The sequence below is a fragment of the Lepidochelys olivacea genome (assembly GCF_965140295.1).
Source record: "Lepidochelys olivacea isolate rLepOli2 genome assembly, chromosome: 3".
NCBI classification, from domain to species: domain Eukaryota; kingdom Metazoa; phylum Chordata; order Testudines; family Cheloniidae; genus Lepidochelys; species Lepidochelys olivacea.
The window spans coordinates 173,578,324-173,596,162 of record NC_140413.1 but is presented as its reverse complement, the minus strand read 5'-3'; the positions used below and the strand labels follow the sequence as shown (position 1 = coordinate 173,596,162).

Genomic DNA, 17,839 nt, shown 5'->3' with positions numbered 1-17,839 from the left:
GTTGCCAGGGCTAGCTTAGACTTGCTGGGGCCTGGGGCTGAAGCCTGAGCCCCAAAGCCCAAGGGCTTCAGCCCTGGGTGGCCAGGCTCAGGTTGCAGGCCCCCTGCCTGGGGATGAAGCCCTGGAGCTTCAGCTTTGCCCCCCTGCTTAGAGCGGTGGGGCTCAGGCTTTGGTCCCCCCACCCAGGGCAATGAGGTATAGGTGGGTTCAGGCTTTGATCCCCCTCCTGGGGTTGTGAAGTAATTTTTGTTGTCAGAAGGAGGTCGCGGTACAATGAAGTTAGAGAACCCCTGCCCTAAACTGCACGCCTTCTCCAGGGAGCGCATGCTACACTCCCTCAATGTCTGCCAAGTGCTAGCCTTTTACCTCCAGCGCACACGTGACTTTCACATCTCCCCACATCTCTTCCTCGCCATCACTGACTGCTTTGAGGATGTGCTTTCACCTCGCAATGTCTCTTCCACTGGATTTCCCACTGGATTGAGGACTGTTACCCTCTCTCTGGTGTTCCCCTCCCCCCCCACGGGCTCATGCCACCAGATCAGCTTTCCTTGCAGACATTCCATGGCAAGATATTTTCCGGGCAGCCACTTGGTCCTTCATCCATACCTTTCCTACTCACTATGCCCCTGCTGCGGCGGTGGATGCAGCTCTCGGCCACACCATCCTTTAGACTGTGACTCCTGGAGAGCCCTTGCACCTGCCACCACACTTGAGTTCTGCTTGCTACTCTCCCTCATTTGGAATCCACATAGGGACCATCGCTCAAAGAAGAAGAGAAGGTTACTTACTGTAACTGGATGTTCTTCAAGATGTGTGGTCCCTATCTGGATTCCAATCTTACCCTGCATCACCACCTCTGCTCTGGGCTCTGCAACTGCCTGATAAGAGGGAACTAGAGTGGCATCAACCCACATGGTGTCTTAAAGCCTCGGATGCACCACACAGTCAATGCACAGCGCATGTGTGGGTCAGCGGACACTACTATGATCAGTTCTGGCTCCAGTGCATGGCGTGCATGTGCACCCACATTTGGAATCCAGATAGGAACCACATATCTTGAAGAACCTCCAGTTACGGTAAAAAGAAAAGGAGTACTTGTGGCACCTTAGAAACTAACCAATTTATTTGAGCATCAAGTGAGCTGTAGCTCACGAAAGCTCATGCTCAAATAAATTGGTTAGTCTCTAAGGTGCCACAAGTCCTCCTTTTCTTTTTGCGAATACAGACTAACACGGCTGTTACTCTGAAACCTGCAGTTATGGTAAGTAACTCTCTCTTCTACTTGCACAGCCTCATCTTTGTACAATTCCCTTTTGTTCACAACATCTCCACTAGTGTGGTGTACTGTGTTGTTTCCTCTATGCACTGGAGCGGGAGGCAGCCAAAGTTGTTGCTTAGCAACTAGTCCTCTTAGGGTGTGTCTACATTGGAGCTGGAGGTGTAATTTCCACTTAGAGCAGATATGGCTACCTATCTCTCAAGCTACTTTGCTAAAAAGAGAAGTGTTGCCTTGACATGAGCAGCAGGAGGATTTAGTCACCAGAGTTCAATGCTGTCTGAAACGCTAGGCACATGCTCAGGCAGCTAGCTCCTCCTGCTGCTGCAGCTACGTTTCTAAGTCCAAATTAGCTCGGGTATATCTACCAGAGGTAGAAATTACAACTCCAGCTGTAGTGAAAATATACTTCCTCTCACTGTTTTTAGACATGTTTTCTGCAAATACCTGACAAGTAGGAAGTAGGTTTTGAGTAGATTCCTTTCCTCCCCTCATACAAGATCCGGGCAGCAAACTGAGAGACAGGTTATGTGACTTGCCCAATTCAGTGGCAATTATCTTTTGATTTTTTTTTTATCCTCTGAATATCAAGAAACTGCATAAAATTTACATACACTGTATACTGAGCACTTTAAGTTTAATGTTCTAGGAACTTTCACTCTTAGTGCTTAATTTTGAGTTCATATTTGGTCAGTGAATTATTTTGTATGTTAAAATGGGCCTATAGTGACATGAACAAACTCTTGACTTAACTAGCTGCTTGTAAATTTTTTCTTTTGAAGGTGCTCAGCACCCAAAATGCCCCTTGAGGTCAATGAGAGCTGCAGGTAAAATCAAGACACTTCTTGCGGGTACCTAAAACAGATGCAGTTACCGTGATAATGCCAGTCACTATTGGGTGATGCTACATGTTTAGAGCCCCAGGGCTCCTACTTTTTTTTTTTTTAAAAAAAAGAATTACAAGTGTTCTTAAAAACAAGAACAAACAAAAAAACCCAGCAAAACTTTGAATATTTATGCCCCTTATTCATAAAAAATTATCTGTTTCACTTAAGTATTTTCAAGACTTCTGTCCTCTGCAGACACATTTGCAAACTATATTTTTATAGGGTTATAAATCCTTCTGGATATGAAGAAGGCACAGAGTTAAGAACTCTTATAAATTGCTGTCAGTTTAGTATTTCATCCTAGTTCAAGAACATTTACATCATTCTTTTTATGCAGTCGTCAGAAATCTAGAGAAGACATTTAATAGTTTTAATAGAATGTAGATACTGCATTTGAAGGTGTTTCCCATTAGATGTTTCAGGGGTTAACCCTTGATAACAGTAACCATACTACCCTCTCTTAGTAAAAAATTCCACTTTTTCTCAGAGAAAAATTATTTTTTATTTTTGAGAATAAATAGAATTTTTCACACACTAGAAGCATGGCCATCCTGGTAACATCTGCTTGGGAATTCTGTCTATTATTCCTTGGTGCCTGAATTTTGGTATATTATAATGAAAATGCAACACGTTGTAAAAACTCTTACAGTACCACTATAATGTAAACAAGCCTCCAGGAACTGGTTACAGTGGTTTCAGTTTGTATTTGCTTGGTTTTCTAGCCATACCTCCAGTTTCTGATCATTCCAGATAATGTAATGCATGGCTGAAATAATACTTCAGAATCATCTTCTGTTTCCAAGAAGTCAGTTTTCAGAGAGAGATTTTTATTTGAGGGGGCAAAGGGAGGAAAATAAGAGTAGATTTGATGTTAAGACCTCTCTTGTTGACATTTTTGTTTCAAAATGTCAAACTTGCTATAAATATTCTCAAATGGATTCTATAATATGTTTATCTCCTCTGCAAGGAATTCAAAGTCCCTGAATTTGTACTGATGTACATCTACAGTGTGATAGGTTAGATCAGGGGTTCCTAAACTGGGTGTCATGACACCTCACGGGGTCGCATGGTTATTACATGGGGGGTCGCGAGCTGTCAGCCTCCACACCCAACCCCGCTTCGCTTCCAGCATTTATAATAGTGCTAAATATATTTTAAAAGTATTTTTAATTTATAAGGGGGGTCTCACTCAGAGGCTCACCAATATAAAAGTTTGAGAACCTCTGGTTTAAATGCTATTAAAATGGGGCGGCGGGGGGGTTTCTCTATAGATTTTAATTTATGTGGGCTGACTGGAGTTTAATCCAATTTATCTATTCTTTAATCCCAGACTGTTTTTTCCTACTGTTCCTTTTTTTTTTTAGTTTGTGTTTATAGGTATTAACATTTCTTTGGTTTTAGGGATTGCGTGCTTGTTATGAATCCATAAGAAGAGGGTATTAGTTCATTAGTTACTCCAAATCACCTTTTAAACCTATGCCCAAGGACTATATATGCCACAGCAAATTTGACCCAAATACTGCAGTTAGAGCAGCTAGATTCTGGGCATATCACTGTAGTAGTTTGGTATCGGGGGTAACCGTGTTAATCTGTATCCACAAAAAGAACAGGGAGTCCGGTGGCACCTTAAAGACTAACAGATTTATTTGGGCATAAACTTTCGTGGGTAAAAATCCCACTTCTTCAGATGCAAACTTTCACTCCATGCATCAAAAGAAGTGGGTTTTTTACCCACTCCATGCATCTGAAGAAGTGGGTTTTTTACCCATGAAAGCTTATGCCCAAATAAACCTGTTAGTGTTTAAGGTGCCATCGGACTCCTTGTTGTTTTTGTAGTAGTTTGGAGATTCTACATGGTATCTTCATAGTGGATTAAATTTTATTGATTTAAGAAAGGAAAAAGAATGATGTAATATGTCCCTTGCGTGTTTAATTTTATGTTAAATATTATGTGTTTTGCACGGCCCCTGTGTTTTAAAATGCCACTGTCTTGCACAGTTTGTCTAGAAAATATGTAACCGTGCTATTGAAATTGGAAGTTTTGGCAGCTTGGTAACGGGACATTTGGCGCTTTTGGCAACTGGGAAGCAGTTTGGGATTGTAGGATAAGCAATTAGTTGTATGTTTCTGCTAAAATAATTAGCAAAATAGTTAATGTTGACATTTGAATTATCATTCTTTCAGTTTACACTTGGTTCACATGTAGAAGATTTTCTTCACAACCATAAAGGCTAGAAGCTCAATTTTTAAAAAATGAAATCTTTGGAGCAAAATTCTGTGGCAAATCCCCTGCATATGCCTATAGTTATAAATAGTTCAGGATTTTGGTATAGTTTTTATGTGCCTACTGAAATTTTCCTGAACCTTTGCGTTTGAAAGTTTGTTTCCATCTAGTGATCATTTTTACTGTGTTTACTCTGTGGCCTGTGACTAAGGCATGTTTTGTTAGCTGGGCACTGGATGAAGCTTTGCTGATGTTTGCCATGTGGTGATTTTACTCTTGTATGGTGTTTTTTTGCTTATTTTCACTAACATTCGTTTTTGCAATTCCTCCCTGTGATTTTGTAGATGCTAGCATGAATCTTTACAGTGAAGCTTTGCTAATGTGTGTTGACTTTTTTTTTCAGTAGATCATGTGGTAAACATGCTTTACAATTCTGCTGGTTAATTGTTTAAAAGAATTCAGAACTCCTTTTACCTGTCTAATGTATATTCTAATTAGGCTCTTTCCTACTATGAGATTTGAAATACAGTTTTTGCTACAGAGGTGCTAACACAGTTTCCTGGCCAGGGTAGACAGTGTCTGTGTTTATAACATGGTTTAAAAAGCTGTGTCAAAGCTTATGTTTAGTTTGATTTTATTTACTGCCATAACTTGAACTTTGCTGCTTTATTAAATCTGGTCAGTGGGTGAGCTTTGCTGATCATTGGTATAAACTGTATTTTATTTAATTTGTTGTGTGCTGGAAATCTGTTTTGAATCCCGTTGTTATGCAGGCTTATAAGGGTGCATCTACACTGGCAAAAATGGGACCTGGAATTTACCACCAGTGTCCAATGGTGCAGCTTTCAGTTTTATTGGTAATAGCTAAGGCTGCGATTTAGTCACTAAGGTCACGGAAGTCACGGATTCAGTGACTTCCAAAGATCTCTATGACTTGAGTCAGCTCCCTCAGGGAGCAGCTGGGTCCCCCTCTGCCTGTGGAGGCAGGGAGCTGTGGGGTACCCCCACAACCCCAGGTGAAGGGAGCCAGCAGTGGCAGGTTGACCCCCTGCAGCTCTCGGCCACCGCGGATGGCAGCAGAGACCCCTGCCACTCCCAGCTGCCCTGCGTGGCAGGGGGGACCCCCACTGCTCATGTCCACTGCAAGCTGCAGGGGTAACCCTGTCTCTGCGGGCGGCAGGGGGGACTCCTGGAGCTCCTGGCCACCGTGGACAGCGGGGGGGACCCCTGCAGCTCGGAACTGCCAGCAGAGGGGGACCCTGGAGGTTTGAGCCCCCACAGGTGGTGGGTGCTCCTGAAGCTCCCAGCTTCCCTGCAGCTGCCCAGTTTCCTCATTTTGTCAAGGATATTTTTAGTAAAAGTCAGGGACAGGTCATGGACTTCCGTGAATTTTTCATTGTTGCCCGTGACCTATCTAAAATATCTGTGACAAAATCTTAGCCTTAGTAATAGCATATGGTAGAAACTGTATTTTAGACAGGGTTGAAGTGGGCTTGGGCATTTTACGACCATGTCTTATAACCATGTTGTGAGCTACTACTTTGGGTTACACTCAGGTATTAATAAAAAAATGAACGCTTGTTGGCTAATTAAACATTTTGAGAAGAACAGGTTGTTATAGAACACTAACTATCATTCTTTTTTGCCCCTTTTGCAGAATGACAGGGAGGGAGTTTTTCTCTCGGTTTCCAGCCCTTTATCCTTTCCTTCTCCAACAACTGGAAGTTGCAGCCAGGACTATGGACAGGTAAGAAGATAAGCATGTGGAATTCTACTGAATATAGTGCAGTTTAAGGGTGATCACTTTAGATAAGCTATTACCAGTAGGAGAATGGGGTGGGGGGAGAGAAAACCTTTTGTAGTGGTAAACACCCATTTTTTCATGCTTTGTGTGTATAAAAAGATCTTCTATACTTTCCACAGTGTGCATCCGATGAAGTGAGCTGTAGCTCACGAAAGCTTATGCTCAAATAAATTGGTTAGTCTCTAAGGTGCCACAAGTACTCCTTTTCTTTTTGAAATAAAAACGTTTACCAACCTGAAGATTCTGCATGTTCAGATGTGTTCCTTTTATCATCTTCAAGCAGCTTCTTCCTGAGAAGGAACACTTCTCATGATGTTTCATTCGGGCAACCAGGCCTTGCATTTCTTTGTTGCACTGTTTGCATTTTGCGCTCATGCCTGTCTTAACCACAGGTAGAGGAACTTCATTAAAATATTCACGAACTAGGTCTCTTTTACAGCCTGCTGCCATTATAGGTTTTCAGTTCTAGTGAGAGAATGGTATGGTAGATCTCAGATCAATGAAGGCTACACTCAGAAAGACCTCAAGACTTCTGGAATGTGCTGCTCAAACAGTTTCACTTTTGTTTCTACTGCCTGTCCCTCCCTTCTCACATTTATCTTCAGACTTCTTCTCCTTTTCCAGATCTATTTTGCCCCCAACAATCTTCTATTAATCGAACATTTTGAAACTTTGCACTTTTAGAGAGAGGTAAGGGATTGACTCTGTGTACACAAATTTGCAGAGGGACAATAGGGTTGAGGTCTGTTATTTCTCACCTCTGTATACTATTTATTTATTTAAAAACATTTTTGTTGTTAACAAGCATGTTATCTCTTGAGACACAAAAATCCCCAGTTTGAGAACTGCAAAACTAAGCATCTCTGATGGTATCTTCTGGACTGAGCACTGCGTCCCATTGGATAGATAGAAAGATTAACCTAAATAATCTATACAGAAGCCTGTGGAACCCCATAAGATTGGGTCCCTAATCCATGAACTATTGGAACTCATTTACAAAACTTTTCTTAAACATTACATGAATATATTGTCTCATACTATAGAATTAGAATTTATAATCCCTATTTCATGATGAGATATCTTTGAGCTATAGTGTATCTTAATTAAAACTATCTTTAGATCAGATTTTTTTTTTGATGAAAATGCTTTTTGAGGAAACAATTTATCTAAAAAAAATCCAATTTTTTTTTTTAAATCATTGATTTTTATCCACCCTGGATGAGGGGAATTGAGTTAGAGGTACTGTTCTTTAGATGTATTGTTAGTAAGACTTGGTCCCTTTCTCTCCCTCGGTGGTTGTTCAAGGGGCACTGTTGTAAAAGAATCGTGTGTTAGAAGGGGAAAAGTTTAGAGGGATAATCAGGCAGGGCTAGAAGCAGATGGGGCCAGTTCAGGAGAAGGTCATTGCGTTATTCCTGACTGCAAGAATGAGGGATGGTATTTATATCCCATGCATGCCTGTAGATGCCCTCTTTACTAGGATTGGCTGGCTGCACTTACACGTCCACCTATGAACCTGGCAAAAGGACTGAGGGAACGAAGCTGTTTTCCAAAACGACAGATGGGTCTCACCACATGTTAAAGGATTCTTGGGCAACCCTTCATTCCCTAGGGATATACATGCCAGCCTACAAGAGAAATTACAGCCCTCAGCCGCTGTTTAATTCCCTGTCATCGCAGTACATGCTTCAGTACTTGTCACAGAGATCTTAAGGGCCACAGAGAAAGAAATCAAGGTTCCCCAAGCAAAAGCAATTGGAACCACAACCGACTTTGTCTCAGCCTTCAACCTTGAAGTGGTAGTTTTGATTGGTTGGTTGAGACGCCTGTAGAACACTCTCTTTGCCACCTTGTGCTGGGAAACTCCATTCCTCCTTTCGGAGACGGTCTTACCCCATTATGCAGCACCTGGGAACCTATAACCTCTGACAAGTGGGTGTTGGAAATCATCCAGAACGGATATGCCATCCATTTCTCCTTTCTTCCCCCTCCCAAACACCCATCCCCATCCCTCTTCAGGGACCCTTCTCACAAGAGTCTGCTATGTCAAGAGGCAAACCATCTCCTCAGTGTAGGAGCTATAGAAAATGTGCTCGTACATCTCAGAGGCAAAGGATTCTACTCTCATTACTTCCAGATATAAAAGAAAAAGGAAGGTTGTAGACCCATACTGGATCTCAGAGCACTCAACAGATATGTCAAAGCGTAGAAATTCAAGATGGTCACCCTATCAGTTATCATCCCAGCATTGGAAGAAGGAGATTGGTTCTCGGCCCTCAACCTTCAAGACTCATACTTCCACATTTCTATCATAGTCAGTCACAGGTGTGCACTCAAAGTTATGCTGGGCCAAGACCAGTACAAATTACTCCCTTTGGGCCTCTCATCGGCCCTGGGGGTGTTTGGCCAAGGTTCTCTCAGTAGTAGCTGCCCACTTACGTTCTCAGAGCATAATGTTTTATCCCTACCTGGATGATTGCCTTCTCAGTGCATGGTCCTGCACAGAGGCCCAATGAGTCACTCAGACCACGTGGGACCTGTTTCTGAATATGGGCCTACAGATCAAAGAACAAAAATTGACCTTAACACCGGTTCAAAGGCTAGAATTCATAGGAGCCTACCTCAACTCCATTCAGGCAAGGGCACTCCTTCCACATCATAGATTTCCCAGTCTCTCCTTGTTGATAGAGACAGTACAATCCAGCCCCCAAATCTTGGCCAGATATTGCCTTCAGCTTCTGGGGCACATGGCCGCGGGCACATCAGTAATTGCTCAGGCTACTACACATGAGATGCCTCCAAGCATGATTTGGTTCAGTTTACAGGATGAACAGAGACAACACAGGCAAGCTTCTATCGACGCTCACCAGGGTCAAGCAATCCTTAGACTGGTGGAAGGACCCAGTAAACGTCTGTACAGGAATCCCGTTTGCTTAGTCTTCCTCATCCCATCTCCTGACCACCAATGCATCACTCATAGGCTGGGGAGTGCATCTCAATGGTGGCACAATACAGGACAAATGATCTCTAGCAGCGCTGTGCCTTCACATCAACCTGTTTGAGCGCAGAGTGGTCAGAAATGCATGAGCTCACTTCCTCCCGCTGATCAAGGACACGCAAAGAAAGGTCATGACTAAGGCTGCGATTTGGACCTCTGTTACTTCAGCCAGCGCCTGCTGGGAGCTACAGGGTCCCCTGCTGCCTGTGGAGGCCGGGAGCTGTGGGGTACCCCTGTGGCCCCAGGAGGCAGGAACAGCAGGCGGACTCCCCGCAGCTTTCAGCCACCGCGGGCTGCATGGGGGACCGCCACCGCTGTGAGTGGCACGTGGACCCCCACAGTTCTCATCCACTGTGGGCGGCGGGGGGACCCCCAGAGCTCCCGGCCGGTGCAGCTCGGAGCTGCCAATGGAAGGGGACCCTGGAGCTTTGAGCCCCCATGGGTGGTGGGAGCCCCCAGCTGCAGCTGCCCAGGCTCCTTATTTGGTCATGAATATTTTTGGTAAAAGTCAGGGACAGGTCACAGGCTTCTGTGAATTTTTCATTATTGCCTGTGACCTGTCCATGATTTTTATTTAAAAATATCCCTGACAAAATCTTGGCCTTAGTCATGATGTACAGGCTAGCTAACCAACAGGGAGGTGCCAGAGAAGGAGCTGAGGAAGAAATGCCACGCACGCTGGCTAGCCTGATAGCAGGTGGGGAGCTGCGTGTCCATGGGTGGAACGAACTGCTATTGAAATTCTCTGATCAGCAGCACAGGGGAGCACGCACACTTACAGTGAAGCACCAATAGGGTGCATCTAAAAGAACCATCATTACTGCACCCGGTGAGTAAGTCTTCCTATCAAAGCACAGCTCCAGTGAACTTCAGTTGCAGCCATGAGTTCAGCAATTCTGTAGATGTGGCTACGGGTGTCTCATGTTGGGCACCCAAAAATGAGGAAAACACAGTTTGTGTCCAACTGTGAATATTTTGGTTTAGGTGGTTTGCCCAACATCACTTGGGAACTCTGGCACACATAGGGATAGAATCCAGTTATCCAGGGCAGCATTTAGCTGTCTTGATTATGAGAACATACCTTGTCTTGTTCACTACACACCTTCCAGCCTCTTCAACAGATGGGGCAGGGTTCTGACAGACAACAGTGCTCTTCATTACATGACCCTCATTCATCCCCTAGAGCAGGTTCCAGCCTGTGCAGAGAGAGGCATTGGTCCTCAGGAAAAAATAGAATGTGATCATGTAATTAAAGACTGTAATATTAGGCTTAGAAGGATTATTTTTACTGGTAAATGTCGGTAAACGTCAGTTTCACCGTAAACACACAAAGTGATGAAAAAAATTTCCATTGATAGTGATCAAAATGTACAGTCAGAACAGTTCTGCTTGAGAACTTCCTAGATTTTGATTTGAGGATATTTAGTTTGTATATTTTGACAAACGATGTTGATGATATGTGTTTTAGTGAGGAGAAAGGTTTAACTTTTTGAATCTCAATGTCTATTGTCATGACACACAACTGAAAATTTAAATAGATAAAAAGAGGAACAAAATGCTTTAAAAAAAACAAAACAAAACACTTGAATTTTTCCAAGCCTAATCCTAGTGCATATGCAGACAAATTAAGTTTGCATGTACAACTTTAGTTCTGGCATTTCCTAACTTTTAATTATTTGAATTTGGAACATTTAATAATGCTTTTTAATGTGTTTTTGCATATAATTTTCTAATTAAAAAAACCTGAAGAAACAGAATTTCTGTTATGTGGAACAATATTGACCTCAGCTTGGATCATGAGCTAGATTTGGACCTTTAGATCTGTACCACAGACCTCGACCATTTGAACTAACAGAGTAACTTGTAGTATTTGTAGGCTGTTATCATTTATGAAGACCAGCCACTAGAAGTAAGTCTGACACATACTTTGCCAGTGGGTTTAACAGCTATTTGCTGACAGCAGAAAAATGTAGAGACTCGGTACTCCTAGGTTCAGTTCCATGTTCTGGAGGGGAATATGTTCCACTCTGGTGGCCTTGGTCTTGCTCTCCACCCCCTGGAGCCTATTGCCTCAGCTCCTGCTTTCCTCCCCCTCTGCTCTTAGATACACACCTTCCTCCATCTGCCATGCTTCCAACGCCCACAAATCTGGTTTTTAAATTTGTAAATCCTTAAATGTATTGAAATAAACTATGCCAATACGAGCACATTACATCATTATAACGGAATCTGTACTAGTTGATTGCACCAATTTAGTTGTATCAGTTTCTACATCAGTATGATTAAATTGGTATAAAAACTGATTACACCTGCCTTAAAGCCTTTCCACTAAACAATCTAACTGGTCTTTTGCATGTAATAGCTTGGTATGTTAGTTGTTTTGCCTGTCAGATTTAATATCAAAATATGCTTTATAGTTGTCTTTAGTTTTTAACTTGGGCTATATAGACACCAGCATGGGTAACTTAATCCATCCAAAGTAAAATCTGCATGACAGCACATGCTAGTTTTCCTGCCTATCTGAAGATAGGTTTATTTTGTTCTCATGCTTTCATATTGTATTGATCGAACTTTCTCAATTTCCCAGTTCATTGGGAACTGTTACCTGTTCAGTTTCTTAAGTCATGTTAGACCAGGGGTGGCCAACCAGAGCCTGAGAAGGAGCCAGAATTTACCAGTGTACATTGCCAAAGAGCCACAGTAATATGTCGGCAGCCCCCATCAGCTCCCCTGCCACCCCCAGCACCTCCTGCCCGCCGGCAGCCCTGCCAATCAGCAGCACCTCCTCCTCCCTCCCCATGCCTCCTGCCAGCTGTTTCGCAGTTTACAGGAGGCTCTGGGATGAGGGGGGTGGAGCAAGTGTGCAGCAGGCTTTGAGAAGGGGGCAGGAAGGGGTGGAGGCCTTTGGGTAAGGGGTGGAGTGGAGGCGGGGCCTGGGGTTGAGCAGTGGAAAGTTGGCACCTGTCGCTCCAGCCCCGGAGTCAGCACCTATGCAAGGAGCTGCATATTAATTTCTGAAGAGCCGCATGCGGCTCCGGAGCCACAGGTTGGCCACCCCTGTGTTAGACAATAAGTATGTAATGTAATGCACCAGCTCTTTTGCCAACCTCTTCTGTTTCTTTCTTGGACTTCATCTTATTTTCCTAGAGTTGGTATATATAGAAAGGGATTTGATTGATTCACTGAGTTATCTGGGTGTCTCATGCATGCATTTGAAATGAAATAACTCCTATCATGTCTAGGGCCCTATATTTAAAGATTGAAAGTTTTTGTTTGTTTTTAAGAGGAATAGTAGAAGGATGTGTAATTTACTTAAATTTCTACTTTGCAACATTTACTGATATACCAGGGGCAATTATTGGTGTTAGCAGACATGTTTAAAGATAATGTCTTTAACCAGATACCTCTTTTCATTTTTCATTTAGTGAAACTGGTGAGTTGAAGCTCCATCCAAGTTTGTTTCTTTTGCTTTTGATCCTGGGCAAGCTGTATCCTTCTCCAATGGATGGCACTTATTCAGCTCTCAGCATGGCACCTTTTGTTCCTTTTATTATGAGGTGAGGTACATATTTCAAAAGAATTTTATATGCTTACTAGAAAACATTCTCTGATTATTTTTTTTCATGTGAAAAGAATCATGGGTTTTTTATAGACTTTTCAGCATAATTCAAAATGCTTTGTAAATGTGTGAGTTACCAGTTAGTTGAAATAACTCATGAAAAAAACTGTTACTTTAATAGTTTGCAGTGTTGTTATAGCCATGTTTTGTCCCAGGATATTAGAGAGACAAGGTGTATGAGGCAATATCTTTTATTGGACTAACTTCTGTTGGTGAAAGAGACAAGCTTGTGAGCTACACAGCTGAAGAAGAGCTCTGTGTAGCTCACAAGCTTGTCTTTCACCAACAGAAGTTGGTCCAATAAAAGCTATTCTCTCACACACCTGATCTTTGTTACTCTAATACTATATTAGATCAAAGTTGTTGATTACATATTAATACCTATTTTATTTTCATTGGGTTAAGAAAAAGATTAGGGTAAACAAATCTCATGCCAGTCACTGCAGGGATCAGAAACACTTTTCCCTCATGTACAGCATTGACAATTAATTGGTGAGCTGCATTGTGGGGTTTTTTAACTTTCATCTGAAGCATGATGTATGGTATGGTCACTACCAGAAACTGTACGCTAGAATTGATGGATGAACTTGATTGACTATGTTGTGATCGGGAGGGTAAATCTTATGCTGCTGAACTTTAAGAAGAATGTTTTCAACTCTTGCGGAATGGATTTAGATGTTCATTTCCCATAAAAAATGATGGGAGTTGTATATTTAATCCACTGTGCATGGTGTGGGAAACGTAATGCTAAAAAAATTAATTGCTTCCATGTGGAGAGAGAATTACGGTTTTCAAATAATTTTTTTGCTCTTGGGTAATATGGTGAAAGAAAACAGGACTGGAGGTTGGGAAAGAAATGGGAATAGTTCTTAAGTGCAGAGGAGGGCTTAAATGCTCTGCCAGCTGTGGTAAGATAGATTTTACAGTCCAAAATATTACTCCTTAAGATTGCAAAGTTCATTATTAAATCTATTCGAGCAGTAAAAGAAGCTAAACATGTTTCTGCCCCCAAGTCTTGTGATCATTATTTAAGCTGCTATTTATAGTGGAAAACAATAGTAGCTCTACCTGTTTGTCTCTCAGCAGATATGACATTAAAGCATAGTGTCTTGTATCCCACAGCGTTGCTCAGTGCTTGTAGGAATAAATTCAATTTACCATATACTGTTTCCAAAAACAAGAACTGAAATAACAGAAGTTTATCTAAAATATTTCTACCATTCCTGAATCTCAAACATTTATCTTTTGATCCATCTAGAGGTGCATTTATTAGTTAGGTCATTTAAGCTATATTCTGCCTTCATACTAGGGTGACCAGATGTCCCGTTTTTAAAGGGACAGTCCAGTTTTTTAGGACTTTTTCTTATATAGGTGCCTATTATCCCCCCACCCCCGTCCTTTTCTTTTCACAGTTGCTATCTGGTCACCCTACTTCATACCATATGCTACTTCACTGGAGTTTTATATGTTGTCTAGAGTAGAAAACAGAGCCTGTCAAACATTCATTTATGCTATTTTTTCAGCTTACTTATTCTGTTTTTCATGTTCAGTCTGCATTCTGATTGGTTACTCTTAGCAAGAAACACATGTAAGCAACATAAAGCTTCAGCATTGCTGTCCTCCTTAACAACTGCTGTGAACATTTTTTTGGACCTGTCAGCATTATGACTTTTCACAGGGATGTTATGGAACAAATAAAATATATTTGAAGAGAAAACTCAAGACATTAAGAGATCTGTATCACCAGGGACTTGCCTTCCTTAACTCCTATTGACTGCAAGGATGTCCATAATACCAGTAGTGAAGAGGGCAAAGATATTTGGTTTTAAGATTTTCTTTCTGTTGAACATGGGCAATAAATTAGTTACACTTTTAACAAATTGGTCTAAGGCTAGAGAAAACTTGTTGCATCTTTCAGAAAGCAAGTTTCGTCAGACTTTGAGAGGTAAATTTCCTGTCTGATACTTAGCAAAGTGCTGACTTTTTACAGCCGTCTGGAGCTATACTGAAAACACTGCAGCCTTTTTTAACAATCACTTTGTGTTCAACCTTAAATTCTTGATTGCGTATCATTATATAATTTGTTGTTTTTTTAAAATGTTCATAAACACTTCTGTGGATAATTAGTTCCTTTCAACCTCTGTGTGCATTATCTGTGATTTACAGAGGTGAATCCCCATGGGAAGGATACTTTAATTTCTCCTTTACATTTTCCCCTTGCACAAGGGCAAATGAGCCAAAGTAAAAGTACCTCTTTCCTGAACATTTCTGATTCCTATTAAGATTGCAGGTGCCAGTGCAGATTGTTGTGAAGTAATTCTAAGTGAGGATCAAAGAGAAAGTATAGTATCAAAGGATGTTTATCAACAGTATACTAAACCAGCATACGTTAGTCATCCTTTGAATCTCCCAGTGTAGATATAGTCATCTATATATATGAATGTGTGTGTATATAATTACTTTGCAATCCAATATAATTATAAAATATAATTGCTATATTTTACACATCGTATAGTTTTATATGATTTCAAGTCCTGTAGAGCTCTCACATCATATTTTATAGAGGATAGATACTATATATGCAACAAGAGAAAGAGGGAATGAATGAACAGTATAACGTAGCTGACCTTTATCCCTACACACAATAAAGTGGCATTCATTTATTGATCTAAGAGAATGAACTGAGTACTTGGTGTGTTTGCAAGCAAACAGGCAGCTCCCTTAGCAATACTGTACTTGGAAGATTTCTAATTAGGCTTTTGAACAGTTTCAGTTAGCTAAAGTGGAATTTTCCATCTAGTGGGAGTAGAGTTAAGGTCGCTCTGACCGTGCTGAAGTGAATTGCGTAATAGGAATAGGATTAAATGCTGCAAGGACAAATCTCGGTCTCCCTTTAATACATATACTTTCCACGCCCTGCTAACCTAGGACATTTGATTGCCTATCTACAGTTCTATTAAAAGTACTTTTTTTTCTCTCCAGATGTTTTATTTGGAAGAGAACACATTGATTCACAACTTATCATCTCACTTTTTAAGATTTTTGAAAGAAGTTGTTTTAGAGCTAGATATGTCTAACATACTGATTACTTTTTAGCATGATGGAATGTACAGAATGTTTTTGATTAACGAGGGAGGTAATCTGGAGGTGACATTTTAACTATAAAATGAAAACACTTCAAAAAAAAAATTCTTAGCTGTTAAAGTGATCCAAATTTGAATGATGCTTGTATCCATGCCCTCCTCAATGGAACGTTATTCATGAAGTGCTTAGTGCCGAATATTCTTGGCTGAATTCTCGATGGGTATAAATCAGTGTTCCTCCATTAACTTTGGAGTGGTGGTGAGAATCTAGCCCTCTACTCTTAAGGGCAGGTTTCAAAGCAGAGTCATGAGTAATAAAAATCATTAAAGTAAATGCATTCTGTGGAGAAAGTTTAATTAATAATACAGAAATCTTGCTAAGAATTTAATATTTTTAAAATGTTGGCATTATTACATCATGTGAAATCTGGTGATTGGATCTTTCTATCAAAGTGCATATTCTAACAGCTTGAAGGGTTGGAAAACCCCATAAAAGAAAATCACATGTGCCATTTTATTTTTGAAAGTGTGGTTTAATTCAGAGAACAGCTAGTCCTTGTTTCTGCTTTACCTTTGTCCAAGTATTGCTCTACTACATTTTGATTTTGAACATAAGGTATAGTAAGCTTGGAGAGAGTGTAGAGGAACAGGGTGCCTGACTCAAGTACAGAGGAGAGGAATGCTGCTCTGGGGATGGGGAGAAGTAGTGGTTTGCAACAAAGAGTCGGGGTGTGTGGGAGGGAGATGCAAGTGAGACTGGAGTCATGCGGCGGTGGAGGGGCGTAGGAGAGAGAGAAAAACAGGGACTGACAGTTATTGGACTGGTGGGGCAAGGAGACAGGGACTGGGAACCAGGGTGGGAAGCTGCAAGCCAGAGCGGGAGGAGGAAGGCTGAGTCCGAAAAGTGCTAGGTAGGGCATAAGAACCTAAACAGAGAGGTACTTGTAGGTGGGCCTGGGAAAATAGCTCCAAGATCTGTACATATGTGAATCTAAACCTTTACTAAGAGGGTGCTCAGGGTCTTCAGGATTAGTGACGGCACAGAGCCTACTTTGCAGGTTTGCAGCCTGCCTGGAGGATGGGGGTGGAGCCCTTCCACTATAGCTTGATTAATTGCGTTTTATGAAGTGTGTGTGAGAGATGGGCTATTTCACATTAAGGGTATGTCTGCTAAAGGTTGCTCTTTTCAACTTGAGATAACTAATTTCCAGTTGACACAGATTAACTATCAGGCTTGCACGCTGTTAGCTTGGATGCTCCACAAACATTTGTTGCAGGTTTGCGGCCTCAGTTAACTCAGGTTTTTAAAAAACTCAGGCAAAACCCTGTAATATAGATGTATGCTATGTGGTTTGAGCTACAGCTGTAGTATACTTACATAATTTAATATTCCAGAAGTTAACTACTTTCTGAACTGTACTTATCCAAATAATGACTGTAAGCAGGAAATAGCTAGCTGTTTTGAAACTAAATTAGACTAGCACAGAGTATTTTGTAGGTATATTGAACATTAATAATTTAGGAGTGAACTACAAGCTTGATACAAGAGATATGGTTCTTTCCAGTTAACAGTCTAAAAGGAGTTTCACTCCTAAGAGTCCTATCAAAAGCTATTCAGAGATTAATTAGCCTGTCGTGTGTGTCTGAGCCAATATTTGATAAACTATTTTAAGCAACATGACGGTATTACTGAAATATTGTCTTGTGTATTGAAATACGTATTTGTTCTAGTTCTTGTAGAAATACTAGCATGAATAGTAATGTATTATAGTTAATACTGTAATGTAATTGTTTATGGCTAGGACAAGTCAAAGCTTACCTTGACTGATGTTTACTTGAAGTTTAAATAGAATCACCTTTGGTTGTGCCTTGTTGATGGTTTGTATATAGAATGAATTTCCTCTTAATGGGTTTTCTGATCAGTAAAATATTTTTTCTGATGTTG

The 17,839-nt window shown here is 41.2% G+C and overlaps 1 protein-coding gene across 1 annotated transcript in view; it reads left to right on the top strand.

Moving 5' to 3' along the window:
- Nucleotides 1–17,839, top strand: part of THADA (THADA armadillo repeat containing) — a 288,720-nt gene that overhangs the window by 101,386 nt on the left and 169,495 nt on the right. Inside the window, exons 27-28 of the mRNA XM_084623532.1 lie at nt 6,048–6,137; nt 12,618–12,749. Coding sequence (XP_084479658.1) covers nt 6,048–6,137; nt 12,618–12,749 — 222 coding nt within the window. The remainder of the gene's footprint in view (nt 1–6,047; nt 6,138–12,617; nt 12,750–17,839) is intronic.